Source organism: Episyrphus balteatus, chromosome 4 (assembly GCF_945859705.1).
Source record: "Episyrphus balteatus chromosome 4, idEpiBalt1.1, whole genome shotgun sequence".
Taxonomy (NCBI): Eukaryota; Metazoa; Arthropoda; class Insecta; order Diptera; family Syrphidae; genus Episyrphus; species Episyrphus balteatus.
In genome coordinates this window covers 33268002-33284120 of record NC_079137.1, presented here as the reverse complement: position 1 = coordinate 33284120, position 16119 = coordinate 33268002, and the positions used below count along the sequence as shown (strand labels likewise).

Below are 16119 nucleotides of genomic sequence, written 5' to 3'. Positions count from 1 at the left end.
GTCAACTTTAAACAAGTTGTACTCGTACTAACCATCATCAAGTCTATTTTAATTTAACAAAGTATCAGTTTTTTATTACTTGATAAGACAAAATGGTTCGCTTTTTGTTGGAAAATGTGATACGTTTGTTGTTATAGGTTGGTTAATTTTTTCTTAAGCTGATGCCGGGTAAAAGTGGTTTAACTGGACAATGCGTTTCGCATCGTTATTCATATATACCTACTACCAACTCTATCTAACCGGTGCGTGTATCTTCTACATTCGTATTCGGTGCGAAGTCATTAGTTATTTTCCAAATATGAACCTCTGCAATATCATATTATGATATGATATATGTTGGATTGAAGAATTAATAAATCAAACAGTCTTCATGCAATTAATTAAAATACGGATATCTATAATTAACTACAAAAATTTGATAGATATACCAGTAGCTGGTATTGTAGACTTTGTAAAAACAATTCACGTCCTTATCGGGAGCGTTTAATTGTGCATTTGGGTTGTGAGTTTAATGGTTGATGGATGAAACTACACTTTCGTTGAGTAATGCGAAAGTTTGAAATTTGACAATTTTTAACTGTTTTGCATTGTCCAACATTACTTTTTCCTAAGGTTGCTCTTTCAAGTCACGATCTTGAATAGTTTAATCATTTAGTGAAACAATAACCTTACATAGCGAAAACTTATTTTTTGTGTCAAAAATATACAAAAAGCATGTCACACCTCCACACTCCACTCGATGATTGACGTACTAGTAATTTTTCAAAACGTTTGGGATTACGTAAAACATTTTATTTTTTCATTTCTTGATATTATATTTTTTGTTTGCAATGAAAAAGCCCCTTTTTAAAAAATAAATAAATATTGTATAAAAATGATTCAACAACCAAAAATTCTTAAGCTATTTTTACAGCGTATTTTTTTAAAACGTGAAGCATTCGTAAATAATTTACATAAAGTTAATAGATTTAAAAACCGTTAAGATTGAAAATTGTTCAAGACCCAAAAATTCTAATCAAACAATGATTTTCGTGACCTTGGATAATTCAAATTGTTTTATCGCTCACGATTTTGCCATAAACTTGAAGCTTCAATAAATCCTTTTTTCAAAAGCTTGAACAAAAATAAACAAACATTTTTTTTTTTTGGTAATACAATTATTTTATCATAGCTCCCTGTGGGTAGTGATGATTAGTACGATGAACTGTCGGGCTGGATGTATCAGGTTCTGGTTTTAAATGTGTAAACCTTTATTTTTTTCGAGTTATACTGGCTGGGTCAAAGGGTTTAACAGTATCATTGTCATGAAGAAGTGCATTACACCCTAGCTGTTCAGATTCGGCAGAAAGTTGTGGTTTTCCGCACCATTCCTGCAAATAAATTACACCTATCAAAGAATGTTTGAGAGTTGAAAAGCACTACATAAGCTTTGGTTATTCGTTTTTTGGTAGATGAACCATTTTTTTTTTTACTATACCGCTTTATCATAGTGCAATTAAATCCAGTTCCTTTTGCCACGAAAAGAAAATTTTAATAAGAAAATTAACATGCAAAGTTGTAAGAACATATAAACTTATAAATCCAGTAACTTAACAATAAATATTATTTTACAAAGCAATATTTTACAATTTTTTTTTTAAATAGGGCACTTAGTAACGCAATACCTACCTTTTGTATAAATTTCACCCAGTAGCTAGGTAGGCAAGAAAAGCGAATGTGGCGAAAATTCGCTAAAACGGGTTTTTAAAAACCTACTGTATTTTGGTCTTTTGTGACAGATTTTCTTTTATGAGCTTTTAAATTGTTTAACTTCGCATTTTTATAAGTATCTAGGCATAGTGCATATTTCAATTAAATACTAGTTTTGAAGAATTTTAACCATAAAACCAATCAATTTAATAAATATTAAACAAAAAATTATTATTATTACTGTAAATTGTAAATTAGTTTTTAATTTTAAAATATTTTACAAATTCATGCAAAGCAAGTTTTTTAAGAATAAAAGTCTGGATACAGAAACAAATCTTTAACATTGATAATCACCACTTGCTAAATGATACGTTCCAAAAAAAAGTTGGTGAAAAGGTTAAAAAAAATCGACCTTAAAAACCACAATAGCTTTTCTTACTGTTATGTTGAACTCAAACAATTAAGTATCTTTTTTTCTCATTTATATGCTCTATAAATGCTAAGAACAAAATAATAAACGATATAATAAAGTTAATTTTTTCTCTTTACATATTTTATAGATTTTTCTTAATAGGTATATTTCTTAAATTTTTCCATTTTAATGTTTTTTAAATGATCTATTTCAATAGAAAAATTACTTCAATAATATTTGTTAATTGGGGTTGGGTTTTAATTTAAAAAGAAATAATAATTAAAATGCAATTGCAGTTTTTTAATAAATAATACCACCAAGAAAATTATAATGCTGAACTCTTCCTTCCTCAATAAGTAGCTATGTATTTGTTTATATTTTGTAAAAGAAAGAATTATCTTGTGGTAAAAAAAATTTAATTTTTAGTGCACATTATTTTGGAATCCCCCCCACTAGGCTCTATACAAATTTTATATATCTTGGATTCAATACAAGGACCTATACCTATCCAAATACACATATACCAATCACATTATATTATCATCCAAACACATCCACCAAGTTGAAATTGATATGAGTCCTTTGTACCTAAACCATGTACATGTTACCCAAAAACTACGGAACAACCTCATTTGAAATACAATCTAAGATCTAACCTAATCATAAAACTAAAACCAAAACAATAGCGCTACTCTGAAAATAATAATTTTTGTTAATTTTGTTCCTTATCATCTACTCTATTGATGACCTTTTAAAGCCCGCATGTCTTATTTCAATCGATGCTGTTTATTGGCATTTTTCTAATTCGCTCTTATTTGAAAATGAAATTTCACATAACCTCTTTTTTAAAATGGTGCTTTGTCTCTCTAATCCCTGACCATTTCAACAGGTGTGTTTGTGTTATGATATGATTTTCAAAAAAAAAAGTGTGCACTATTATAATATGAATCTCCAAACGGCTTATTTTCTTAGTGTCAATTTTAATAAAGTAGGAACATAAAAATCAGAAATCATTTAAAATAATACCAAAATATTTAAGAAAAAAATTATATTTTTTTTAGTTATTAAATAATTATTATTTAATATTTGAAAATATTCCTTTTCTTTTCAGTCCATCATAATCCTAACTCAAGTCAACTTTATTATACAAATCTACCCGAATATACATACCTACATACATACGAATTTATGCTTAAAAATATCATGTTGATAATTAAATTTAATTCTTTGTTTTAAATTGCCACAAGAACAAAATTAATTTTTACTTAATTTTATATATTTATATTTAAAACAAAAACAAAGAAGAAACAAAAAAAAAAAAAAAATGCAAGGACCAGAACATGTAGTTTCAATGTATGTAGCCACATGTGGCCAAAATGGACAAGGACTTGGTTCCGATGAAAAGGAAATTATACTTTTAGTATATGTTGTCATCGATGCTGCGTCAAATCAGGTAAATATTTAAAAGTTTTAATTGTATGCTTGCACAAAAATACACAATTTTTACTATTATTGGGTTGTATGTAGGTACTAATACTCATATTGAAAAAGAATTCAATTTCTAATCAAAGTACTACCAATTGCAAAACAAAGAAATAATCTATGTATTTTATTTATCAGAAATCTATGGATTCTTAAATTACCTACTCAGAAATTCATATCTTAAATCGGCAATGAAGTTTTTTTTTTATATTTTTCGAAATTTATAAAAAAAAAAATAAATTGATGAACTGCGAAATTCGGCTGTTTCATAATAACATATCGTCACGCTTAGAATACCCTTAACACCCCAATGTTTGTGAGCTATATTTATGAATGGTCCCTTATCTAATTGATAACAAGTGGCATAAAGATAACTTGTTGAAATAAATCCGTTCTGCATACTCATGAAAAACTATTTAACCTTTCGACAGTATTTCAACAATTCAACTAAATCCCAAAAAAAAATTTCATGTTTTCTTTACTATTTCTCAAAAGAATTTTATTTCTGAACCAAAAGCTTCATCGCCATTTTTTCGGTATTCCCGAAACGAAAACTCAGCGAAGATTTAATTTCACTTCAAATGCAAAATGGCATCTTGGTGATTTTTGATTCGTTCGGTAATTGTTTTAAATTATAACCAGCTGGAGTATATACGAGTATGATCTCAGATTACAAAAAAATATATTTGTGCCACATTGTTATAATCCATAGTTTATGTAGGCATTCCAAACATTCAAATTTTGTATATATGTGTATATGTACTCAAAATTGAAAATGGTTCCCATATAGAATATTTATTATTTGGTAATGTGTTGCCTGTTTCTATTTTTAAAACTAAAAAGGGTAATCATTTCAAATGCCAAGTATCTTATAGATGGATATGCTAGCTAACATTAAACCGCAGACTAACCGCACAAAGTATTTCTTAAATGTCTTCATCAAAAAGAAGAATTTAGGATTTTGCTTTATAAGAGTTATCAAGGTTTCATGTTTTAGTCGTGGATTAATGAATAAATCGAATCAGCTGTTTAACAGTTAATATTTGTTATAATTAAAAAAGATTACTTACATTGCTTAAGTATTATGGAGTCTGCTAATTATGTTCAGCTTCAGGATGGATGAATTTTATAGCTTTAGCGTTAGCTCCCATTATGTTTAATATAAAGTTTTAGTCTAAACATTGTTTAGTAATTTCAACAGGAGAATTTTTGAAGAACTTTTATTATGAATATTTTTCACACCATTTGTGAAACTATATACGAAAAATCATTTCGGTAAAAAGCGATGAGGTGGTTTTAGAATTTGATAAGCTTCTACACTTAGGCGAAAACAAAAACAGAATCAAATAAATTATTTATATTAAAAATTGCAATGGATAAAATAATGTTTCTTCAAGTCTCATGGTCTCATTTAAAAGCTTGAATTTTTTACTTTGAATTGTTGGTAAAAACATAAAAATGCATACGATAGTATCATCGTTATCTGTCAATAAATTGCACTTCATTTTTTTGTAATGTTAAATTTTCCAGATACTCTCTGTTTCAATGTCAGTCTTTTTTTCCTTACATACTTCATTTTTGTTGATTGGATCCTCATAAAGTTAACGGGTTTTTAAGTTCCTAGCATTGATTTAAAGCTTTTGTTTTAAGATTTTTAATGGTGCAATTGACATTCATGTATGCCAATTACATCCTCACCAATTAGGTATAGTTTTTACAGAACGCAAAGTTTGATTCCATTTTTTGCTCCTAAGTGTATTTTATCGATAAAGGTCTCAAAACTTTCGTATCAACGAGTACCTTTTATATTTTGTCTCACTTTTTAATTTGAATATAACTTTTAAGGACCTACCACTACCAGTCTCTTAATGGTAAAATATTTATTTATGTATTTAAAAAATCGAGGGTAGAAGCCCCAAAGTTATCTCCAAATTACACAAGTAAATACGTCCTCGGAATCTTTTTATCAATACGCAACTTTTGAGAATATCGATAAAATCACGAGAATATTTTGAGTTGCAGGGGCCCCGGGGCATGAACAAATTTTGTGGCTCCTTTGATATTTGGAGGCCTCTTTGATATAGAAAATAAGAACAAATAAAGAAGTACGTATACGCCCTACGTAAACTTGATGGTCGCTAAGATTATTCAAGTAAGTAATTTTTGGGGCCCAAAGATAATATATAATTTTTCTTTCAAAAAACCAATTTAATTTTTTGGGGCCTCTGAGGTAATATATTTTTTTGAGATGAAATATCATGTGGCTGGCTACCAATTCATTATGCATTACACTGAAGAATATAATTTGTCTCTTTTGTGTCCGAAGTGATTCATGACAAATATCTTTTTGCTTCGTTACTTTTATAATAAGTTGCCTTCTCTACATCGTTTCCAGTCGGGGCACTGGCGTGTCGGGGCCCCGTGGCACCGTCCCGCTTTCCCCAATGGTGTGTACGACTCTGCTCCTTTAAAATTACCTATTGCGCAGGCAAAGTCACGGGTTTACCGATAAAATAAAAAATTTCTCGGACAAAATACGGGCCACCTTGGTAAATACCAGATTTCCCTGGAAAAATCAGGGTTGCTTCGATAAAATTACGGATTTCCAAAATTTTTCAATCGTCAAAACGATATCGCCTAATAATAATTAATTATCGCTTTTAAGTGAAGCAAGATTATCGTCATAACGATATCGTCTGTCGTTAATGAATTGCGGAATGGTCCTGTTTGTTACTCAGATATTCTCTTAAAATATTTTTCCACTATGTATAACCAAATAGTGAATAAAACAGATAGATTTAAACCAACAACTGTTAAAAAAAGAAAACAAATTAGACGAAAAGAATTTTTAAAACGTTTAAGTGAAGTTCTGCCAACTTTAAAATAAAATTTTAAATGTTTCTATGAAAAAAGTGACGATGTTAAGGTAGCACATACTTTTTTGAGTTGAAAATCGGGAGAAAACCTTATTTTTAAACACAAAATAGGGCAATCGTTAATAGCTCAAAAAATCGGAAGAAATACGAAAAATCGGGGAATCTGGAAACGCTACCATTGGGGGAATAACTTTTGTATCACACAGACAAAACAACAAAGGGTTATGTATTTCGATGCGCTGAATCCTTAAACTTTAAACTCATGACCTGATGGATACGAACGAAACTCAGATTCGGATTCAGCGCATCAAAATACATACAGAATCCATATTATTTCATACTATTAATAACTATGACCATGGGTCTTGTGTACAAAAAAAATGGGACCTCCATTCCAAAAATCAAACTATACGAACACATAAATAGTCCGTAGTTTAACATGTCACTAGGTTTCGTTTATCTTGAGCTCATCGCACCAGAGACTTGTATAGGTACTAATTTTCAGACACAAACATTTTTGAAAGAGAAAGTCAATATCAATCTTGATTGGTTTACGTAATTTGCGTTCATTTTAGAACTTTTAATACATTGTTGTGTATTCTTATCAAAACAATCGAATAGCCTTCAAGCTACTAAGCATTTACTTATGTTTTTTTTTTAGTGCAATTATGAGAAAAATTTTGAAAATAAAAAAATAAAATAAAATTACTGTTGATATAGAAGATTATTATATTTTGTTTTTGTTGTTGTTGACAAACTCAATTTTTTTCACCGATAAAACATGTGTTCAATATAATTGAAGCGGAAAATTATCATTAAATAAAGAATCGAGGGGAGAGAGGTATAGATAGTAGTAGTAACATTTACCTAGGTATACGAGTATCTTATCGGTTTCGTGATTTCAAATTGCTATTTAAGCACACAATGAATTTTATAATGGACATATAAATATAGTTATAGGTTTATCTGAATAAAAAGTCAAATTATTATATCCAATGCGGTCGAGGGGTCAGCCTCAACATATCTATATATTATGAATGTTTATCTTATGCCAAGGCTCGTTAACTACAACCATCTAGTGTAGTCAAATCGTATAAAACAGTTTAAAGCTTCCAGAGGCCGAAACACTTATATTCATCACTTCTTTTTTTTTTTTTTCTTAACGATCAAAGTTCTATAGCACGAGCCAATTAAACTTTAAGCATGATGATGATGATAGACGACAGACATACAAATCTATTCCAGAGGCGTATGTGCAATTTCATATTTGAATGCGTATCAAACATTCAATCACTTGCTTGTTGCTACTTGCTACCTTTAAGTTACAACCATCAGAGATATCACTAAGTCATAGCATTTCTATTTATTTTTTTTATTGTTTGCATGCAAGTCAGGCAATCAAACTATGACATGGGGCATTTGTCCATAGATATTGTATATCTACCTACAAATATCTATACAAACATCTTCAAATAGATTTCTCCAGCAAGAAGATCAAAAGAGGGTGTTACTATTGCAGCTGGAATATTGAAATTTTGATTAAAAGAAAAAAATAATTTTCTGAAAGGATTTCATTTATGTACAAGTAGAATCATTTAAAATATGGGCATCAGCCGCGACTTTGAAGATAAGCTCTTTTTAACCAAGTTCGATATTTTCTCAACGGACTTTAATTTACCAAAACTCTTTCAAAAGATTCTTGGTAACACATTTCCAAATACAAGCTCATTTTAAGCTATAATAACGAACAACAAATAGTAAAAAACTAAAAAATATTTGTTTCAGCGGAGTGATTGAATAAACCTTATGTAATTCAATTCAAAAAATGAGTTGATCCCAACTTCAATGCGTTATAAGCTTTCGCCCGTTCATGATACGCTCAACGCGCTCAACATACTACCTATTTTGTTTGTCTTGTGTTTTTTGTTTACGTTTTTCAACATTTTTATAGCTCCTATTGGTCGGTTTTTATTTCACTTAGAAGTTTAAAAGTACACTTGCTGTTTGTTGTACCGATGGAGAAAAGACTTTTTTGAAACTTTTTTTTTTGTACAGTAATTGTAGCTTAGAGCTTACTTTTTTAAACAAAACCTTTAAAATTAAAAAAAAAAAACCGTTCTAGTTAAAAAATTAGAACTTGGGTAAATTTATGTTTGAAAAAGTCACAATTATACACAACAAAACAAAATTTAAAAAAAATATTTTTTTTTTTTCAAAATTTCTGCATTCATTTGAGCAAACCGGAGAAGCATGTTTTAAATTAATACCTAATTGGAATACAAGAAATATTCATAAATATTCATTGCTCAACAAATAAGCATTTAGCAAAGCTACAATTTTTGAGATTGAATTTTTTAATTTTTTGGGGCCCCTGCTTACAAAAGTCCTCAAAATAACACCTACGAAGTCTTGCAGTTGTGTTGAATGAAGTATGTTTTTAAGTATTTTGGGTGCCCACTGACCGAAACACTTATTTTTTTTGTCAGGACCAAACTAATTAGCCAAAAATAAAGTACGCGAAAGGACCCCTATTTTGTATTTCTTATGTTCCTGGTGCTTTATGCCATTTAGATAAGTATCTGAAATGAAAATTACCAACCTGAGTGAACATTAGATCCTATATTATATTATTATTAGAAACTATATTATAAAAAGAAATGGATTTTATAAAAACTTTTCCCGATCCTAAGGTGGTTTTAATGACTTCCAAGTTTATATTTTTTTTTTTTTCTCATCAAAATGGTTTGTCATCGAACATTCAAAATGGGACCTATTTTTTTTTGGATTTTTGATACAAATTGATCAAAACACATGAAAAGTTTAAATTTAATAATTTATCGTGCTTTTTCGATTAAAATTAAAAAAAAAAAACTATTTTACACACACTAAAAAACACCCTTTAATATTCAATACAATTTTAGACAGAATAATCTTAATAGCTTCACTTGTCATACATCTACCAATGATGTGTGGTATAGGAAAACAACTTTTTGGCTAAGATAAAATACATTATTGAAAGCTTAAAAAAAAAATGCTCACAGATAATGTACGAGTATATACTCTACTCATATAGTATAAAATCAACTTATAAAATAGCTTTTTTGATTAGTTTTGCTTTAAAGATAGTTACCCCGAGAGAGACATAGCATGACGATGATTACTAGCAATTAACGAGCATTCAAATGATTCATATTCGTTTTATGTTTTGTATATGTAGATACTCTTTATCTGTATGACAATAATGCATCAAGCATCTTCAAAATTCTAGATGCATAACAAAACACTTCATTAAATACAGTGAATTAGTACGAAATTGCTTAATCACTGGCGTAATCAATCAACAAAACGCAGGTGATGTAGGTAACAATTATTATTTGTTTATTTACTAATATTCCTCTGTTATCTCTTATTCTAAGTTATATCTTTTAGTTAGATAGCATTTGTAAAATTTTGTTTTGAGGTCTAGACTCCGCCTTATTAATATAATTAAAAATTATACAATTTTGTTTATATTATTGATTTGAATAAATTGACGAAATATATACTTTTCACTTTTCTTTTCCACAAAAACAAAAAAAAAAAAATGATAAGGAACATAATATTTTAGATTTATTGATTGTCTACTATTTGATTCCTATTGTAAAAAATTGTTACAAATGTACTTGAAAATGGATTTATCAATACTCTAGCACTTGGAAATAATTTAATTTTATGTCTATTTGTTTGTATAAAGATTTGATTAAGCCCCTTAACAAAAAAAAAAGGCAATAAAAAACTAACACAAAAAATAAATGAGTTTGATAAAGAAGATACTTTTAAGTTACGTTGTGAAATTGTTTATAAAATTACCAATTCTTTTAGCATTACTTTCTTCTAATCTTAACTTACTCGTAAATTAGTAAATCATAAAAGATAACCTTCTGTTTTGTTTTTTGTATGCATTAGGGTGGTCCAAAAAAAATCGGATAAGAAATGTCATTTATTTCAGATTTGTAAGTGTAGGTGTTGCATTTAGAAAGTATAATCAAAATTGAACAATAAATCTTGATTAACGTGAAAGGCCGATTTGATGTGTTAGGGCAGTTAGAATTTAAAAAAAAATGGTTTATTTGATTTTGTTGCTTTTCCAGAATGTACAATGAAGGTAATGAAAGCATTAATTGAAATTTTAAGCGGATCCCGTAAACTGTTGTGTATCATCGAGATAAGCAGTTATCTAGTCTCCAGTGTAAGACTTGAAAAGAGTCGAAATTATGTTTTAAAAGTCGGTTTCACACTCTTCATACCAATCGTTTGATGAATAAACATTGAAAAATTGTCCTTGTCCAAAAAAGGCTACGGTCGAGGACAAGAAAACCGTCGCCTCGTCTGAAAGGGGCTAGTTAAGAAGCTCTTCATTTTATTCTTTTTTTTGTTTTGTTTTTTTAAAGAAAGCTATTTTGTGTTGTATTGATTGAGTAAAAATTATCAATACCTACTTTTTTTAATAGTTTTCTATTATTTTTAAAAATCTACTATTTCGAGTAAAATGTCTCATTCACACATTTCGACTTAGAAATTTTAATCAAAAATTAAAACTTATCTAAAAACAAATTTTTATTTAAAGCTATGATTACACGGACGCGTCCCAATGGCATTGACAGATGACCCAAAAATGTGTGTCAACGCGAGTGTCATCGTACCCGTCAACGCAATGACAGCAGTTTTCGTTGACGATCAGACGACGTGACACTATTGGGACAGATTGTGACGTCATTTTTACGTAAGAGAGTCAACGCGTTGACCGATTTCGTTGACCGTGTAGTCATAGCCCAACAAACATTATCCCTTCTATAAAGCTTTATAGGAGCTACATTAACACCTGTAAAGCTTTATAGAAGCAAATTTGTTAGTCGGGAGCTTAGGTCTGAGGACTTCGTGAAACTAGCAAAATGAAACTAACAAAGAGTGGCATATGAGAGCAATACCTAATAAGAAGAAAATAATTTTTAAAATTATTCCAAGCCGAAGAAGTAATTGAACTTGATTGATAATCCTAGTAAAAGTCAACTTTAATAAAAGTGCTATTTTCAGCCATTTTTCGGATTTTACGCAAAAGTTGAGATTTGTATATTATACAAAACTTTCAAAAGAAAAATAGGTGAACTTTTTTCATGGATTCACCCCGAAGAGAATGCATCCAAGTTTTTTTTTTTTAACTCTTGTAAGGAATTTAAGATTCTCTTTTCCAAACAACTGAAACCCAATCTAAGCATCCCTGTGTGAAATTTTTGTTATCTACACTGAGGGAAAAAACCACTTTAAAATCAACGAAAACCACGTTGATTCAACTATTTCGCGGAATGATTTTGCGTTGAAGACGAAAATTTTAAAATCAAAGTAGAACATCGTTAGTTTAAAGTGGTTTGCCGTTATAAAACATCTTTAAATCAAAGTTGTTTCAACTTTGAAAAAAAGCATCAATTTATTATAAAAAAAAAGAAAAAATTGGCAGCCGGGTATCGAACCTACAACTGTTGGGTCTCTAGGCGAACGCTTTACCACTGTGCAATCTCACTGTTGGAAATTAGGGTGACAAAATGCTACAAAAGCTGAAGTCCGACAAAAATAAAAAAATTTCTTAAATTGCTTCAATTTTAATTTAAAGATATTTCATGTTAGTTTTTTCTACATTAAATCAACGTTGAACATATTACATTTTACGATGCGGTTTTTCCCTCAGTGTACATTTTATTTGTAAGCATATCTGGTGCCTTGGCCGTTGACAGCAAGTGTAATAATGACGATCATTTACCTATGCACTTTTTATTAAATGTCCATAACAGTTATATTTATCTATAATAATTGATAAATTTCTCTTTAAAACAAATTAAATGAACAACTGAATACACTTTCTCAAAGACCATTTCAATAGAAAATTGACCAGGACGACACATAGCGCGACATTTAGTGTCATTTCCTTTATAGATTTCAAAAATAACAATTTCGATCTTTTTATGACATTTCAATCATCTCAAAGTCCTATTCATATACATACTTGTATTAGCATCAGCCATCCATGAGAGAGGCATAATTAGCTCGTCGAGGGTAATTGGTACTTAATTACATCTATTATGACCTGTCTATTGACAATTACCGATGTTAATTGTGTATATATACTACTTCACTCGCAACTCTCCAATCATCTTTTTTTTTGTTTTGCAATTTAAAAGTAATTCGCTTCAAATATATAGGACATGGTAATAATATCGAGTTCGGTGTTAACCGTAAGACCGTAGGTACTTCAAGTCTTTTCTTAATTTGCATTAGATACAGTGACAATGAGTATGCATAAAAACAAAACCTATTGCTTGAGATTATTGCAAACACATCAGTGATTTGTGTAAAGAGTAAAAATTTTATTATTACGGCCAAAGGTCCAGTCTTGGCGGCATTGCGGCGCGGCGAAACCAGTGTGGTATAACAATACATTCGAGAGACTTACTTAAAAAAAAAAAAAAAAAAACTTATTTGTATCTTTTTTTGTTGGTCATTGTTGTTGTTCAAGTTATGACAGGTAAAGGTCTTTAAAAATAATAATATTTAATAATAATAATTGTCGACGTATTTAAATGGTCTTTAGTGATCTTGCCGATATTTATAAAATGTATGAAAAAAGTTGTAGGTATACATTTAAAACCGAATTAAATCTTAAAAAGTTCATTATTTATCAAGGGCACTAATTTGTCTCTTTGCTTCAAGTTATGGATGATTTAAGAATGAAGAACTGTTAGAAGTTCTTATTTGTTGTATATTCCGTTTACTTTTGATTTAAAATTAATTGTTCCAAAAAAAAAAAGATATTTTTATGATTGGTTTCATTTTTTTTTTTAAGAATTTTATAGTTTTGTCTTTAATAACTTCTTTTTTTATCAATTCACTAACAAAAATTAAAATTAACAAAAATTCTTGCCCGAATTCTTACAAGTGCACACAAAAACTGAAAAAATTACATTTTTTTTGGTTTTGGTTAAAGATTATGATCATTTACGAGTAAAGTCAAAATCTTGATTCTTTAGGTAATGTTTTTGCAAAAATTCAATCGAATAAAACAAAAAACGGCTCGATGGATTGAATCGAAAGACTAATGTAACTTATAACTTTAATTGAGTTCGCATTGAGCTTAAGAATTGGAACAGCATTAATCATCTTCAATTAACAAAATCTGTCAAATACAGAAATCAATAAAAATAGAATTGATCTAAAAACCAATTTTTCAGAGCGAAATCATTTTGGTTCTGCGTAAACTACAATTTTACTCTTGAAAGCCAATTTTGATTCCAAGTTAACTCGAAAAACTTAGTGATTTATCCGCAACATCTGATAGAATAGAATCAATTGTCATAATATATTGCTTTTCAATTCCTATAATAGCTTTACAGACTATTTCAGCTGTATACAGACTACTATTTGAGGATTGATTTAACTCTGACTTAACTAAAAACTTAATTCAAATTGTGACTCTTTTTTCATACTGTGGATTTTTCCCGAATTTCTTTTAAAGTTCATTGAAAAAAAAAACTACTTAGCAATTCATACAATTTCACAATCGAACGATTAAAAAAATATAATGAAATAGAAACAATCTACATAAAAACGCCGCAAATTATTTTGAGCTTTTTATTAAAAAAAAAAAAAAGAGCACAGAAAAAAAGAAATTATCTGACCACAAAAACCCAAATCAAAACTTTTGTTTTCTACTTTATCCTATTTTTGGGTATTTTTTTTTATGACTGACTTGTTAACTCCAAATAAATCTGTCGTCTTCCGATTTTTTTTTTAGAAATTCTAAATGGAAATAATCCATCAAGCACTTCTTTAGTTGAAATAAAAACAAAATCGGAAATGGGCAATGCATGAAATTCAAATGTTGTCTTCATTAAAAATGCCCATATCCCAATAGGCGTTTTTTTTTTTTTTTTTGGTTAGAATGTGTAAGTCAACTATAACCTTGAACGAACATACGTAATTTCATTTTTGTCGTCATGGGTATTTCAGTCTAGACTCTTTACCTTCTTCTACCAAAACTCTTGAAATAATATTTATTCCCAAGTTAGATAGTTTTTGAATATTTTGTAAATAAATTTTCATGCACGAACTTTAAAGAAAATACTTCCCCAGCTATACGTTTAACACCTGAGATGGTTTAAACAAAAAAATATATTTAAAAAGGTTAAAAGCTATATATTCTAGAGCTCTGTAGCTGCATATTTGATGCAAGCATACGTACATAAACATTTATTTTTTTGTTAAGTGGATGCACTTTTATAAATGCGATAACGCGTATTACACCCAATAATTTAATATTAATTTATTAGTTCATGGTTAATTCAAAACAAAATGCACGAGAATGGTGTTTGTCTGCCAACCGTGTTGTATATATGTAGTACAAAAGTATATATGTAGGTTCAGAATTTGGGGTTATAACCTGCACAAGCTCATTATTCATAGATCATAGTATATAACTTTGGGTTTTAATAAAATTTGAATAGCAAATTAGAGTGTTGTGGTTTGGCTTTTCAGTTTTGCCATTGCGTTAAGCCACTGTGTTGGAATAATATGTGTGTGTTATGTGTTATTTTGTGTTTGTTATCGTCACAACAAACAAAAATAACCCATCTAGACTTTTAGATCTAAGTTTTTTTTTTTGTAGGTAGGTAATCCAATTTTGAAAGTCAATTTAGAATTTGAGGATAATTGATTCAAGGGAATATATTAGGATAACCGATGGATATTTTTTGGTTTTTTTTTTTAAAGAACGATAGATACTTTAAAAATGCGTTAATATATGCGTATCTAGTAGCTGCTTATTAATAAACGATAAGGAAATGTAGATATTCGATCAAGACATGCATGCGTATTGTTTTTTTCGTTTTAGTTTTGTTTTTTAAATTTATAACACGTTATTTTTGTTTAAGATAGTCGAAGATACAAATTGAATTATTAAAAAATATATTCAATTCAGAGAAAATAAATTGTAAATCATGCTTGTTTGTGAAACTACTACCTAGTATATAAAAGATTCCGCCAGAGATTTACCCGCCATCATCGCTTTTTTTCTAGGTTTCTAAGCAAAACTAGTAGGTATCTAATTTTCCTATATCTTAAAAATAAGTTAACAATGTTTTCTTTTAGGATGAAGGTATCAAAAGATTAATTTTATGCTCTTCTTAAAGCCCAAAATGTTTGTTTAGTAAAATGCGCTTATACTGACTTAATTTATGAAATACATCCTTGCACAAAATAGGTGGATCGAGTAATCCCTCGATGTTAAAACAGTATTGAAAAATATTCACGATTTGGATAAAATTCGAAGAGCAATATTTTCGAAGCCATTAAGCTAACAGAGATGCTTTCAGGCTCAAATTTTACTATCTTATATGGCGTGATACATCATTTTTGACAACAACTAGTCCTTTCAGGCTAAAGTTTCAAAACACAGTCAAATTTGGGTATTTTTTTTGAAATTTTATGCATTTTAGAAACTGATGGGTCCGAAAACTTAAAATGTTCACTCAAGTAAGCCCATATAAACAAGTCCTTTACAGAAACGAAAAAAATATAGATTAAAACATAGATAGGTTTTCAAAAAAATGATATAGTTTTCAAAATTCCAATTCT

General features: G+C 29.1%; 1 protein-coding gene across 3 annotated transcripts in view; it reads left to right on the top strand.

The window, feature by feature from the left end:
- Window positions 1–16119, top strand: part of LOC129917734 (RNA-binding protein fusilli) — a 56637-nt gene that overhangs the window by 6525 nt on the left and 33993 nt on the right. For all 3 annotated transcript variants that reach the window (XM_055997815.1, XM_055997816.1, XM_055997814.1), the window contains exon 2: window positions 3213–3554. In XM_055997815.1, coding sequence (XP_055853790.1) covers window positions 3426–3554 — 129 coding nt within the window. In that variant the 5' untranslated portion in view covers window positions 3213–3425. The remainder of the gene's footprint in view (window positions 1–3212; window positions 3555–16119) is intronic.